This window comes from Callospermophilus lateralis, chromosome 7, assembly GCF_048772815.1.
Source record: "Callospermophilus lateralis isolate mCalLat2 chromosome 7, mCalLat2.hap1, whole genome shotgun sequence".
In the NCBI taxonomy this organism is placed as follows: domain Eukaryota; kingdom Metazoa; phylum Chordata; class Mammalia; order Rodentia; family Sciuridae; genus Callospermophilus; species Callospermophilus lateralis.
The window spans coordinates 63,217,432-63,231,926 of record NC_135311.1 but is presented as its reverse complement, the minus strand read 5'-3'; the positions used below and the strand labels follow the sequence as shown (position 1 = coordinate 63,231,926).

Here is a 14,495-nt window from a genome sequence, read left to right as displayed (position 1 = left end):
CCAGGCGCCATGACTGACTGTCCACGGCTTTCCATGATGTCCTGAGTCACAGCACTGTTCAGTTCAACTTTCTATGGTGACAGAAATGCTCTTATCTGCACTGGCCACTAAAATAGCCACTAGCCACATATGACTGTCAGGCACCTGAAACACAGCTGTGTGGCTGAGCAATGAAAATGTTTGCTTACTGTTTACTAGTTTTAGTCAGATTGCCACATGTAGCCAGCAGACGTCAGCCCCTAGAAAGTTAACCTTGCATTTCAGGTAAGTTTCAGGGGTTCAGTAGAACTGCTTTGAAGCTAATGTGGCTAGTAAAGCTGGTAAGACTGCCAGGCGCAGTGGTACATGCCTGTAATCCCAGCGACTTGGGAGGCTGAGGCAGGAGGATGGCGAGTTCAAAGCCAACCTCAGCAACAATGAGGTGCTAAGCAATTCAGTGAGACCCTGTCTCTAAATAAAATACAAAATAGGGCTGGAGGTGTGGCTCAGTGGTCTAGTGCCCCTGAGTTCAATCCCCAGTAACCAACACAAAAAAGCTGGTAAGACAGCTCCAGTGCAGCAGTTGCTTTGGCCTCAGAGCTGTTGCTGAACACTTAGAAAACACCCAGGATACTGGGCTGTGAGATCAGAGGTGAGGAAGGGCCCAGGCCATACCTATGGCTTTAGCTTTGGGGACTTCTGAACTGCCCTGCGTTTCTGCATCAGGCTTCTAGCTGCCTTCCTGCTCATGCCTGGCTCCCCCTCTGTTGTTGTTGGGCTCAGCAGTCACTGCCTCATTTCCCCATTTCTCATGTGATACATTTAGTTTGAAAGTTCCACCAGGTTCCAGGCCTAATGAATCTGAACCTTCTTTTATGAGTAATATAAAGTGTGCGGGGACATGCAAGCAGCAGAGCAGCCCAGGATCGAGGCTTCTCCCTTGACTGTTTTCTCACTTTCACTCTTGGTAGCATTTCTTTTCTTTTTCTTTTTTCTTTCTTTCTTTCTTTCTTTCTTTTCTTTTTTTTTTTTTTTTTTTTTTTTTTTTTGGTAGTTGTAGATGGACAGAATGCCTTTATTTTTATGTGGTGCTGAGGATCAAACCTAGTACCTCACACATGCTGGGCAAGTGCTCTGCCATTGAGCTACAGCCCCAGTCCTTGGTAGCATTTCTTTATTCTCCCAATTGCTTCTTGCCCAGGGCCTGGATCCTTAGCTTGTTTCCTGTTCAAGACTGACCTATGGAATCTTTCTACAGAGGTCAGGAGAAGTTTGATTAATTACAGCATGTCACTAAAGGCCAAGGTCATTGGGGTCCTGAACTGTCAAATGATATTACTGGCTAGCCTTTGGAAATCAAATACAAAACCACCTTTATTTTTTAATTTACTATTTTGCTTATTATGGGCATACTGAACTGGAAATGTCCCTCATTTAACTGTTGACTGCCTCCTGCCACTGATCATTAATGCGGATGCTCTAGACTTGCCATCCTGAGTCATTCACCACACAGTGGTACCCAAGAAGGTTCTGGGCAATGAATGTATGCAACACCAGGCCTTAAAGGAGAGCCTGAGTTCAGTGCAGTGTCACATGCCTCTCTAAACCCAGTGACTTGGAGGAGGCTGAGGCAGGAGGATCTCAAGTTCAAGGCCAGCCTGGGCAACTTAGTGAGACCTTATCTCAAAATAAAAAAGGGCTGGGGATTAATTCTGTAGTACAGCATTTGTCTAGCCTATGTGAAGCCCTGGAAAAAGAAAAAGAAATCAGGAAAAGAAGATAAATGAGAAAAAAGAAAGAAACAGAGACAGGACACCCAGGGAGAGAAGACATACTAATAAAGACAATGGTGGTAACAAGGACTATTCATTAGGTGCTTGTTATTCTTATACCCACACAGCCTCTCTCTCCCAACACTTGCTCCCATTTTACATCTGAAGAAACTGAGGAGCCAAGCAGTTTGGTACCAGTGTAAAGTCATGCCACAAGTTAGCACCATGCACACTTATGTACAAACACTTGGAGATGCAGGAGGTCATTGCTTATTTAACAAACATTAATTAGTGATGCTGGACATTATTGCCCTTTGTTCAAGGAAGGCAAGAGAGAGACCAACACACCCAGGCACACTCACAGCAGGACATGGAGTAACACCCTTAGCTGTGAACTTTCAGGACAGCACAGCCTGGGAGTTCCAGGGGCATGTGTATTTTAGTAACCATAGCTATAAAGTGGGGTTTGACCTCCAGCCTGGAAAAAGTTTGAGGCAATTCTAGCCCAATGCAATGAACTCCTGGGTTCAGAGAGAAAGAAAGGAGGGGGGGGTGTGTGTGTCACAATCTGTGCTTCCTGCCACCCACTGACCCCATTCATATCCATTCCATTGTTATATAAAGACGACCCTGCTTCCTTCAGAGTCTGTGAGTTTTGACCCAAGTAGTTCAGGATGAGAAAAAGGATTGTTAAGGAAAAATAAGACTTATTTTTTGAGGGTCTGATCTTTTTTTTTTTCCTCCCTTTCTCTTTTTTTGGTGGAACTCAGGGATGCTTTACCAGTGAGTTACATGCCCACCCCTTTTCATTTTTTATTTTGATACAGGGTCCCATCAAGTTGTTGAGGCTGGCCTTGAATTTGCCATCCTCCTGCCTCAGCCTTTATGGCCCTGTGCCTGGATAAGGTCTGATTTAATAGGCAAATTCCTGCCTCTCAGCTATTCCGTCTATGTCCCCATCTCCATTCACTTTGTGGCCTCTTGACAGGGGCTACAGAACACTATTCCTAGCTCCTCTCTCGTTTCTTTGCTCTGATATCCATGTCATTTTCAAGCATATCTCATTTTTTTGACCTTTCTGTTCCCCTATCCTGGTGCTCAGTGACGATGGCTCCAGGCTTCCCTGAGGGGACCATTCGCAGTGTATATGCATGTTTTAGGGGGACATGGTGTCTCCTTCAACCTCTCACACACGGTTGCCCCAGGAGGTCTTCATGACCCCCAGTCCATGGTTGAACTTGACCCTCTGTTGGGGCATCTTGCTTGGTAGGTTTTTTTGTTTGGTGATACTAGGAAATGAACCAATTGTACTCTATCACTGAGCTAAATTCCCAGCCCTTCTTATTTTGAGTCAGGGTTTTGCTAAGTTGCTGAGGCTGATCTCGAACTTGCAGTCCTCCTGCCTCAGCCTCTCATATCGCTGGGATAACAGGTATATGCAACTGTGCTTTGCTGGCATTTTATTTTTGACTGCATCATGCACACAACTTCGATGTGCAATAATAAGAGTTATCCTCACGAACATTCCTTGTCCTCTGTGGCCTTGACAGTGGCACAGCTTGTCTGCTGGGGTATGGTCTCTGTTGAGTTCAGTTCTCTGACCTGCCAACACATATCCCAGCAATGACAGCAAATGGCACAAAATCAGTCCTGTTCCTGGCCAATCTGGTGTAGTTTTCTTCTAGTCTTATTCCTGACTGGAGCCTGACCACTGATCTCCCCTTCAGACACAACACGATGGCCATCGGCATTGCAGTGGACATTCTGGGCTGCACAGGCACTTTGGAGGACCGCGCAGCCACCCTCAACAGGATCATCCAGGTGGCAGTGGAACTGAAAGATGCCATGGGAGACCTCTATTCTTTCTCAGCCATCATGAAAGCCCTGGAAATGCCACAGGTGAATTTCCGCTTGCTTTGTGTGGCCTCTCAGGCATGTGTGTATTTAATGTTTTGGAAAGAGGTCTGCATTCCTATGCTTGGCAAGTCACAGACTATTTCAGTCAGTCTCAAAAGATAAACTGAATCTTAGTGAAAACTGTTTTGATTAGCAGACAACCAAGAGCAGTGTCCTAAGTATTCCAGCTGTTTATAAAAACAGTGGACAGCCAGGCTCAGTGGTGCATGTCTGTAATCCCAGCTACTTGGGAGGTTGGGGCAGGAAGATCCAAGTTTGAGACCAGCCTGAGCAACTTAATGAGAGCCTGTCTCAAAATAAATATATTTTTAAAAAGGACTAAGGATGTGGACTTGGGATGTAACCCAGTGGTAGAGTACCTCTTAGCATGCATGAGGCTCTGGACCCAATCCCCAGTATCAAAAAAATAAAACAGTGCATAATTGTTGCCAGTCCACACTTTGATGTACAATAACAAGAGTTATCCTCACGAACACTCCTTGTTCCTGGAGAACCATTTGAAAGAAACATTCGGCAGAAGTGTGCTGTATAACAGAAAAACGCTCTCGTCTGGCTCAGGAGGTTTGTGGCCAGTTTGGGGTAATGACTGGGAAACCAAGGCTTTTGAGGAGCCTCTATCAGAGAATTCCTGGAGTGGTTTGTCTCAAAGTATTGTCCTCAGACTCGCCTGTTAAAAATTCAGATTTCTGGCCCACTTGCTATATAAATCAGAACCGATAAAATTGGGTATTTGAATTTATCTGCCTTGACAGAGATTTTTGGGATGAGCCCCTTCGGCTGTGGCTCTCAACAAGTATCAAACATGAAAACCTGTATTTGAAAGCAAACAGGCCCTTTTAAAGGAAGGCCTCCTTCTCTTTTCTATTCTTTCAAGCCCTAGATGCTTGTAGGACTCTGAGATTAAGGTCCTACAAGCCAAATCTGTAGCTAGTAACACCGTAACTGGTCTGTTAGCTTGGCTGTTTCAATAGTCAGATTGTCTCTGAAATCCTGCCAGGTGCTCACTGAAAATCCATCAGTGCCAGTCACATGTCTTGCAAGTCAGTGTGGTAGGATCATAATTTCCTTAAATAAAGTAAAGTCACCTTAAAAGCAGGAAGCGGAACAACTTAACACCTTCGTCAGAAGTTTTGGGGGAATCAATTACAATATTTCAAGAGCTTTAAATAATTCAGGTGCACTGGAATTTTTTAGGATCCATATTTGAAATATGTAACACAAATTCTGCCATATTTCCATTCTTATTTCTACTATGACAATGGGTTATAATTTTTTGTTCAGGTATTTAAATTTGCATCACGTTTATTTTCCCTATCCAAAACTACCTGTAATTTGACAGCTGAGCCAATAGGCTGCACTGTGTGTGTAAAGCTCTGCCCTCCAGCCAGAGCTTCCTGAGAGCGTGGTAAAGGGGATGTTTTGTGGGATCACACGGTTGCTGCCCATAACATCAAACTCAGCAGCTAGAAGTTTATCCTAAACTACCCCATGCTTTTGGAGGTATTCTGTCCCCTCCAGTAGTGTCAGGGAGGGTCACAGTTTTCCAGAATATTCAGGGGTTGGGGCGAGCCAGGGACTGCTTGGGGTGGGAAGTGGCCCACCAGGGAAAATCCACAGGGAGTCACAGTCACATCATCATCCTGACCTGCCCTTCTGCCACATCTGGGAGGGGCCCTTAAGAAAAGGGTAGCATGGAATATGTCAGAGGAAGACCAGTGACAATGTCGACCTTCCTCTTGGAGTATAGGGGCGCTCTGTGAGACTAAGATGAATCTCAGCTATGCTGATGACCGGTTGAGAAACCAGGGCGAGTTACCTAATCTAGACTTTTGCTGATCTGTAAAATGAGGTCAAAATACCTGCCTCACAGGCATTGCAAAGATTAAATGAAATTCTTCAAATACCTCACATAGTGTTGGCTCTTATTCCTAAATACTAGTGCCCTTTCTTATTATGCAGAAAACTGAAGACACTTAGATCTGTTGGTTTTGTGGTATGAGTGGGGAATCATTTATCTTAGGACAGTTCAGTCAGTGGCATATGCTGATGTTGACTATATTGGCCAAAAGAAATAAGGAGGAATGAGCATTGGCATCACCTGGTCTGAGCAGTCTTCTGTGTGCCTCAGACATTACGAACAAACAACTTTAAAGTGCTGTGCCTCTCATTCCCACACCCTTACATCAGTACAACTCCATGGTGGACATGTGTAGTAATACCTACCCACATTTAACACTTGTGCCCTCTGGTCCAGCAGCTCCACTTCTGAAAATTTATTATCCAGATATTTTCACACATGTGAAATCTTTGGAGTAACAGCAAAATGTGTTTAAAACTTACCTGAAGGAAACAGAACTCTGGTTTATACATACAGTGGAACATTCTATAGGAGTTTGACAAGATAAGGCTGTTTGTTCTTTATGTACTTATATGGAATGATTTCCAAGGAAGGAAAATGCCTATAGTGTGATATTTCTTTTTAAAAGGTGTTTGTATGTAGACGCAGGCACACATAAATCAAGCAATTGGAGAGAGCTCTCAGGGAAGGCCCACTAGAGCTTGGAATAGGGGGTGGTGAGAGGTTACGTTTTCTCCACACTTTCCTTTCAATAGCTTTTAATAGTTTTACCAGGTGCATTTATCACCGATTGCAAAATTTAAGCAGAATGGTAATTTTCTTAAAGGAGCCTTTTTCAAAACAGCTTTCTTTTTTCTAGATCACAAGGTTAGAAAAAACATGGACTGCCCTGAGGCACCAGTACACCCAAACCGCCATCCTCTACGAGAAGCAGCTAAAGCCCTTCAGCAAGATCCTGCACGAAGGCAGAGGTGAGCAGGGAGGGCAGGGCCAGTAGTGGCGGTTGCACCATTCATGTCCACGTATGGTCAGGCATATCATGAGGCCTCTGTTGTCTACAGGACTGTCGCTGGCTCGAGGCGCTTACCAGGTGACAGCCTCGCTTATCTGCATTGCTATAACCAGACACAGGCTACTAGGCACCTCAATCTGATAACTTCCAACAAATGACATAGAAAACTGTATTCCTTATTCTTCAGAATCCACGTGTGTCCCCCCCAACAATGTGTCAGTCCCACTGCTGATGCCCCTTGTGACTTTAATGGAGCGCCAGGCTGTCACTTTTGAAGGAACTGACATGTGGGAGAAAAATGACCAAAGCTGTGAAATTATGCTAAATCACTTGGCAACAGCCCGCTTCATGGCCAAGACTGCGGACAGCTACCGCGTGAATGCGGAGAGGATCCTGGCAGGTAGGAGCTGTTTTTTTGTTAAGTCACTCTGTGTAGCAATTGCAATGAAGGAATGAAAGAACAGAGATGCCCTCAATTAGGAAAAAAGACCAAGGAGGAAAGATTAAGGCATGAGAATTCCATTTCCTGTATGATTGATCAGTACTTCCTCTTAATTCCCAATGACTCAAGTGTCCCATTTCTCCTTCTGTGTTCTGACAGTGATATAAACAGCATCAAGAAAGGAGGCCCACAAGTACCTTTAGTGAGTGGATTGAAGGAGGTAGAGTTTTATCTAGACTTCATTCTTCTACATTCCTTCCCAGTCATACTGCTCTTGAAACTGGAGAGTGTTGGGCAGAATGTTGTATAAACTAAACTTTCTTATAAATACTATGGCAGTAAAAAGCAGCTTTCTTGGTTGGCTTGATAAACATTTATCACAGACAGGATACATGCACAACAATCGGGTTCAATGGGTGTCCTCAGTGATCAGAGGCATTAAATGGGTATTTCAGTGCATGGTGGTAAGTGCACTGTGAAAGCATTTTGGAAAAGTAATTTGGACAGAGATGCAGGCAGAGGAAGCATGTTAGGAAAACTTTTGAGAAGAAAAAAAATACCTCCATGAATTGTTAAAATATAGTCAGAAAACAGATGCCAATCAGATGGGGGGACAGAGTCTTGAGAGAGCCTGGGAAGAGTGGGAACCCCACATACTTGGTTTTGGACTAATATAAACATAGCCAGCTATGCTAAAGGGGAAGTGATAGAGCTTTTCTGATGGGACTGTGGACCCATGGGAGGTGTTGTAGTCAGATTTATGTTTTTGAGTGAATCACCCTGGTTTCTGTGTGAAGGAAGGTTGGGAGCCAAACACAGAAAGCTCATGCAGGAACAAGGGCTTTACCAAGGAAGTCATCAGAGATGGCTAGCATCTCTTCCTTTTATTTGTGGAGCACTGGGGATTGAACCTAGGGCTCTGCGTATACTAGGCAAGCACTCTTCACTGAACTACATCCTCAGCCCTTTCAGATTTTTTTTATTTTTTGAGAGAGAGAGAATTTTTTAATATTTATTTTTTAGTTTTCGGCGGACACAACATCTTTGTTTTGTATGTGGTGCTGAGGATTGAACCCGGGCCGCACGCATGCCAGGCAAGCATGCTACCGCTTGAGCCACATCCCCAGCCCTCAGATTTTTTATCTTATTTTGAGACACTATCTTGATAAGTTGCCCACACTGGCCTTAAACATGAGATCTTCCTGCCTTAGCTTCCCAAGTCACTGGAATTACAGGCATGTGATTTTTTAAGACTCTTCAAGGGCCGAGTTTGATCCACAAAATCAAGAATTGTGTGGGACAGGAAAGGCCTATTAATTTCACTCTAAAAGAAAGTTGTTGTCTCAGAGCCATAATTTGGGACTGAACAGCTTGCACTGTATCTGCTGTAGGTATGAGTAGCACATACCTATTTCTCTCCCCACCCCACAAAAACCCCTCAGTTTGGCAATGTGGGACTCAACAAAAGCACACAGTTCAACAGAAATTAGCCAATAAGTATATTACATGTTATATCAGCCAATATATTTGGATGGGCTTTGAGAAAAGTGTGCTTGAAGCTGATCTATAGCATGTTACTTTAAAGGTAGCTGATACAATTTTTCAGTTGATCCTGTCTCAAGTTCCCATTGCTGGAAGTGAATGTGAACTCAGTAAAGGCAAAGACTGGATCACCAGCATCCAGCCTAGGCTCAAAGCCTGCTAACTGAATGAATAGAAGTCATTAGTTGGTTATCTAAAGTATCCTGGTATCATCAGGAAGGGCTTCTATGCTCTTTCCACCATCCAGATCCTATGGTTTAGATAGTGGGAGCACATTTAACATTTCTAATAATTCTCTCCCTCTTCTCTTAGAACATAACAAAGAATCAAGAAATAAGCCCACACAAATGGTTGTCAGTTGATTTTTGACAAAGGTGCCATGATAATTCACTGGACTAAGTATGATCTCTAAATAAATGATACTGGAAATACTGAACATGCACATCCAAAAAAATTTATCTCAATCCTTACCTGATACCATATGCAATTATTAGTCTAAAATGGATCATGGACCCAAAACCTAAGGGCTGAAGTACAAAGCTCCTATAAGAAATTCTTTGTGTCCTTGAATTAGACAAAGATTTCTTAGGACACAAAAAACATGAACCATAATAGGAAACACTGATAAAGCAAAACTTTAAATTTTTGCTTTTCATAACACACAACTAAGTGAAAAGACACAGACTAGGAGAAAAGTACTTTTTAAATGTTTATATCTGATAAATGACATATTTAGTGTCAGGAGCCATCAATGAGTTGCATGTGGGTCACCATGCATGGAAGCCTAGTGGATACAGACATCTGGTGTCTGGGAATGATAGTGGACATTTTCTCTGGTCAATTGCCCAGGGACAATATGAATTTCTATCCTCCTCTGCCATGACCCACACAGCACCTGAGATGGGTGTGACCTGCAAAGATGTCAATCAACCTGCTGACTGTAAGACATCACAAGCAAGACTTCCCTGCCTTTGATGTACCCCCTGAAATAAACCACAGGAGCCATCTTTTCTTTATCTAGTTCTAGAACCCATGTGGACTAGATCTATCAGGGGTTTTGCCTTTTGTAAATATATTTCTGAATATTTGTGTTTTGTCATTCACTAATTATTTGAGATTTTAAGTTTTAAGGTGGCTTAGATTCTCCTGGGCAGAAGAGCAGCCCCCCAGTGAGACATTGACTATTGACCCCATTAATCTAGAATACAGAAAGAACTCAATTTAAATAAACAATATGTCAGAGAATATATACAAATGAGATTTTCAGTACATAAATCATAGGGAAATGTAAATTTACCCCACCAAAGAATGGCTACAATTAAACAGAATGGCAAAACCAAGTTGGAACAATTAGAAACTTCCTATGTTGCTGATGTGAATAGAAACCATTCATGCATGAGTTTCTTTGAACATACACTTACCATGTAACACGGTATTCCCACTCCTAGAGAAATGAAAACTCACCTCGCATGCACAAGGCCCTCGGTTCAATTCCCAGCACCACCAAAAAAAAAAAACATGACCACATACAGACTTGTACATAAATGTTGACATTATTCACAGTAGCCCAAAAATGGAAACAATTCAAGTGTCCATCAATTAGTGAATAGATAAGCAAAATCTAATATGTTCACAATTCAACAAGGATTGATTATATACAACATATGTAATAATTCCATCATCATGCTAAGTGAAAGAAGCCAGACAAAAGTCCATAGTGTATAATTCCATTTATGTCATTTCTAGAGGAGGCAAAAGAATAACAGAAAGCCAATCAGCGGTTGGCTGAGGCCTGGAAGGAATAAGGATTGGCTCCAAAAAGGTAGTAGGGAGCTCTCTAGGGTGAGGGAAGTGTTCTAAAACTATGAATTTACTACCGTAAACCAAAGTGCACAAAGTAGATGAATCATGAGATATGTAAATTATACATCTACATAGTTGTTACAAATAAATATATGATACCCTGAACACTCCTCCCAGCACCATGGCCCACAGTGGCTTGTACATAGATTTCATTGTCATGTTTTAAAGAGTTTACTTGTTAATTCTCTGAAGATGGTGAATGAGTACAGCCTACATTTTTCTTTGGGAGCATTTTTTAAAGTTCCGAGAGAAGATGAAGTTCATTTGGTACTATTTAAACAAGCAAAGTTTTCAGTTATTTTTAAAACATTGTTTTTAGGCAGACTAAAGTGACTTATTTCTATTGTTTTGATTAGATTTTCAACCAGATGAAGAAATGACTGAAATCTTGAAGACTGAATTTCAAATGCGATTGCTGTGGGGCAGTAAAGGTGCAGAAGTCAATCAGACAGAGAGATATGAAAAATTCAACCAGATTTTAATAGCCCTCTCACGTAAACTGGAACCACCTCATGTAAAGCAGGCAGAGCTCTGAAAACTCTCCAGAGAGCCTTTAGGGTATTATTTCAAACTTCTCATCTGATGATGCGCAAATCTCAAACACACGTCTTTAGTATCCACAGGATATTAAATGTATAAATTGCACAGAGCACACTTATTTATGAGTTGTTTAAAATTACTACTGATTTTTAAATGAATGATAATTTATTATTAAGGTAACTATTGCTAACATTGATCAACAAATTTAAGAGAAGACTTAGCTATGTTGACTGGTTGATTTCTATTATCACAGCATTTGACCATTTTAGTTTGAATTCCATGTCATATAAGTGTAAATAGAAGAGTTTAAAAGAAAAGCCTGAAACATTTCAGAGGTATCAGTTGTATGATATTCTTCAACTAAATGTGAAAAATGTAAATAGTCATGAATGAAAATATATCTTTTTTTGTGAAACCATTGTATATAGTCTCTTCAATATTAAACAACTCATCATAATATGATGAATTCTACCTCCTGACCTCAGAATGCACTTTGCCTCCTAGCCACTATATCCCAATAGTAAATCAAAATTAACAAAAATGGCCTGAAAAACTTAAGGTCTCTGTTTTAGGAGACAGAAGAGTAGTGATACAAGAAGTAAGTACTGGCTCCAAAAGACCAAGGTTCAAACTTGAGCTCTGGTGCTTGCTAGTGGACTTTGGGAAACCTATATGTGAAAGGCAAAAGACTAACACTTTCAGAATGTCATTTTTTTCTTTGAATCAACTAAGAATTTGTTAAAGTAACATATGAACTGCTATTTCCTCTAGCTAATAAGTACAAGTTTCCTAGCTTTCTTTTTTCTTTTTTCTTTTTTTTTTGTGGTGCTGGGGATTGAACCCAGGGCTTTGTGTATGTGAGGCAAGCACTCTACCAACTGAGCTATATCCCCAGCCCCAAGTTTCCTAGCTTTCTGACTCCCAAAGGGGATATTTTCTAGTTTGTCAGTATCCTCTCATTTTTTTTCCCATTGTAAAAAACTCAGAACACAGTATTTTAAAATATTCTGTCATTCTGCCACTGTCAAACATTGTTTTATTCCTTGTTAATAATACTGGGGCTATACTAACTTTTGTCCATCTTTTCACAAGCTGTGAAAATTACTATATTAAATAGCCTTTGAAAACATCATTTGTTGGTTACAGATATTATACTCTATCTTGGTCATCTTAAATATTTCTACTAGAACCAAGCATGAGACCCTCATTGTAATCTGTTTAATGCAGTGGGAATATTAATTTCAAACCTTGTACTATTTTCCTTAATGTGGCCTAGAATCATAAAGCCCCCTTCCCCATATTTTAAAAGGTACCATCATCACACTTTTTTATTTACTGGGGGGAAAAAAAAACCTAAGTACATTTCTTTTGGCAATATGGTGGTTCAGATGCTATTAGCCCTCGAACTAAAACAAAATGATGATAATGTTAATAAACATACCTTCTACTATAATGTTGAGCTTGACAGAATAAAAAAGAAATCCCCAAAGAACATGCCTTCCCTCCCTGACTCACCCTGAAAAGGTACAGTAAATCTGTCAGAGAACCTAAAAACCTAGGTAGACCTAGAGGCATGTCACTTCAACGAATGGGAGACTGTTTGGGAAAGCTGAATGTGAAAAGCCCCCAAGTCAACAGAAATCCTGAGAGTTCCTAGTAATAAGATGAGGCAAAAAAAAAAAATCCATCCACCAACAAAGGAAGGTCACCAGGAATAAGGGTTCTCCAGAGAGACAGAACCAATGATAGTTAACATGAATATAGCTATGAAACAGAGGAATTAGCTTACACAATTGTTGGGACTGAGAAGTCCCATGGCAATCTCCTTCAGAAACACCCTTAGAGATACATTCAGAAACAGTGCTTTATCAATTCTCTAGGTATCCCTTAATGCAGTCAAACTGACACCTAAAATTAAACATTGCACAATCAAACATGCTTGTCTTCATGTATGGCCATAACTCCAAGAAAGAAAGAATTATAATAGTCTTCAGTAAGAGATTACAACCACAAGTCTGTCCTCATACAGGTCTGGAGTAAAATTTACAAAAATTAAAACCAAACTGAAATTGATTTATAGTGGTTCCCAGATGGTAGTGTTACTACGTTATTTATATGTAAACATATATGTGTGTATATATATTTTATATTCTACCAGATATAAAAACTCACTATTAAGCTACAGTTCAAATTAAGAAACTGTCATTAGAAAAACATGTGATGACAAAGTGATCCTGCTGATTGGTGGAGAAAAGGATGATTTTTTACAATAAGAAATTCTTAAATGACTGTTTAAACAAATGAAAGGAGGAAAAAAATGATTCTTTACCTCATAAAACCACAATACAATCTAGACAAATTATAAACCTACACGTGGAAGGAAAAATCATAGCACTTTTAGAATGCAGAATGTCTTTTTGAATCAACAGTTTATTAAATTAGAAAAAGCATTAGCTATGAGGGATTAGTCAATATGTAAAACAAGGCTTCTTGACTGGGTGTAGTGGCGCATACCTGTAATCTCAGCAGCTCAGAAGGCTGAGACAGGAGGATCACTAATTCAAAGCCAGCCTCAGCAATGGTGAGGTGCTAAGTAACTCAGTGAGATTCTGTCTCTAATAAAATACAAAAATTGGGCCAGGGATGTGGCTCAGTGGATGAGTGTCCCTGAGTTCAATCCCTGGTACCCTATACCCCCACAAAAAAACAAAACACTGGAGAAAAAAATAAATAAAACAAAGAGCTTCTATTTACCAAATACACCAGAGAAAAACTGGGGGTAAAAAAAAAAGGATATTAGCAACACACAAAACTGACAATTAATATGGTACACAACCTCCAAAACAAGCCTTTAATATTCCCTGCCTCCTAATAAAACCCTGTGTCATCCTTTCTCACACTGTACTAGGATCAGTCAGTGTTACCAACAGCATGGGGGCAGAGGTATCGATATGTCACATCTGAGATTAAGTTATTAAAAAGACTGTAGCTTCTATCTTGAGTTTTCATTCTTTTGGCTCACTCACATTTGGAAAAACAAGATGCCACACTATGAGCATCCCTATGAAAAGTTCTACATGGTAAGGATCTGAAGCCTTCTGAAGCCTTCCCTCACTAGCCAGCAAGGAACTGAGGTCTGCCAACAATCATAAGAATAATCTTACAAGTGGATTCTACATTCCCACCAAGCCTTGAGATGAATGCAACCATGTGAGAAACTCTGAGCTAAAAACCATCTAGCTATGTTACACAGTAATAAATATCTAATACAGTTAGTATCCTTACTAATATTAAGAACTCCCATGAAGAGAGGATGACCAAAGCGGGAGGGGGGGGCGGGAAACAGGCTTTTCAAAGAAAAGAAAACAGTAAACATGTAAAGATACTCAGCATCAAAAATCTGGGAAACAGCCAGATTTTACCCCCAGTTTTTCTCGGGCATGGTGGCGCATGCCTGTAATCGTAGTTTGAGGAGGAGGATTATGAGTTTAAAGCCATCCTCAGCAACAGCAAGGCACTAAACAACTCAGTGAGACCCTGTCTCTAAATAAAATACAAAATAGGGCTGGG

The 14,495-nt window shown here is 40.9% G+C and overlaps 1 protein-coding gene across 2 annotated transcripts in view; it reads left to right on the top strand.

Moving 5' to 3' along the window:
• The window catches only part of Bcar3 (BCAR3 adaptor protein, NSP family member), a 114,123-nt gene extending 102,783 nt beyond the window's left edge, over positions 1-11,340 (top strand). For both annotated transcript variants that reach the window (XM_076863485.1, XM_076863486.1), the window contains 4 exons: positions 3,479-3,650; positions 6,386-6,497; positions 6,726-6,938; positions 10,742-11,340. In XM_076863485.1, coding sequence (XP_076719600.1) covers positions 3,479-3,650; positions 6,386-6,497; positions 6,726-6,938; positions 10,742-10,920 — 676 coding nt within the window. In that variant the 3' untranslated portion in view covers positions 10,921-11,340. The remainder of the gene's footprint in view (positions 1-3,478; positions 3,651-6,385; positions 6,498-6,725; positions 6,939-10,741) is intronic.
• The last annotated feature ends 3,155 nt before the right edge of the window (positions 11,341-14,495 follow it).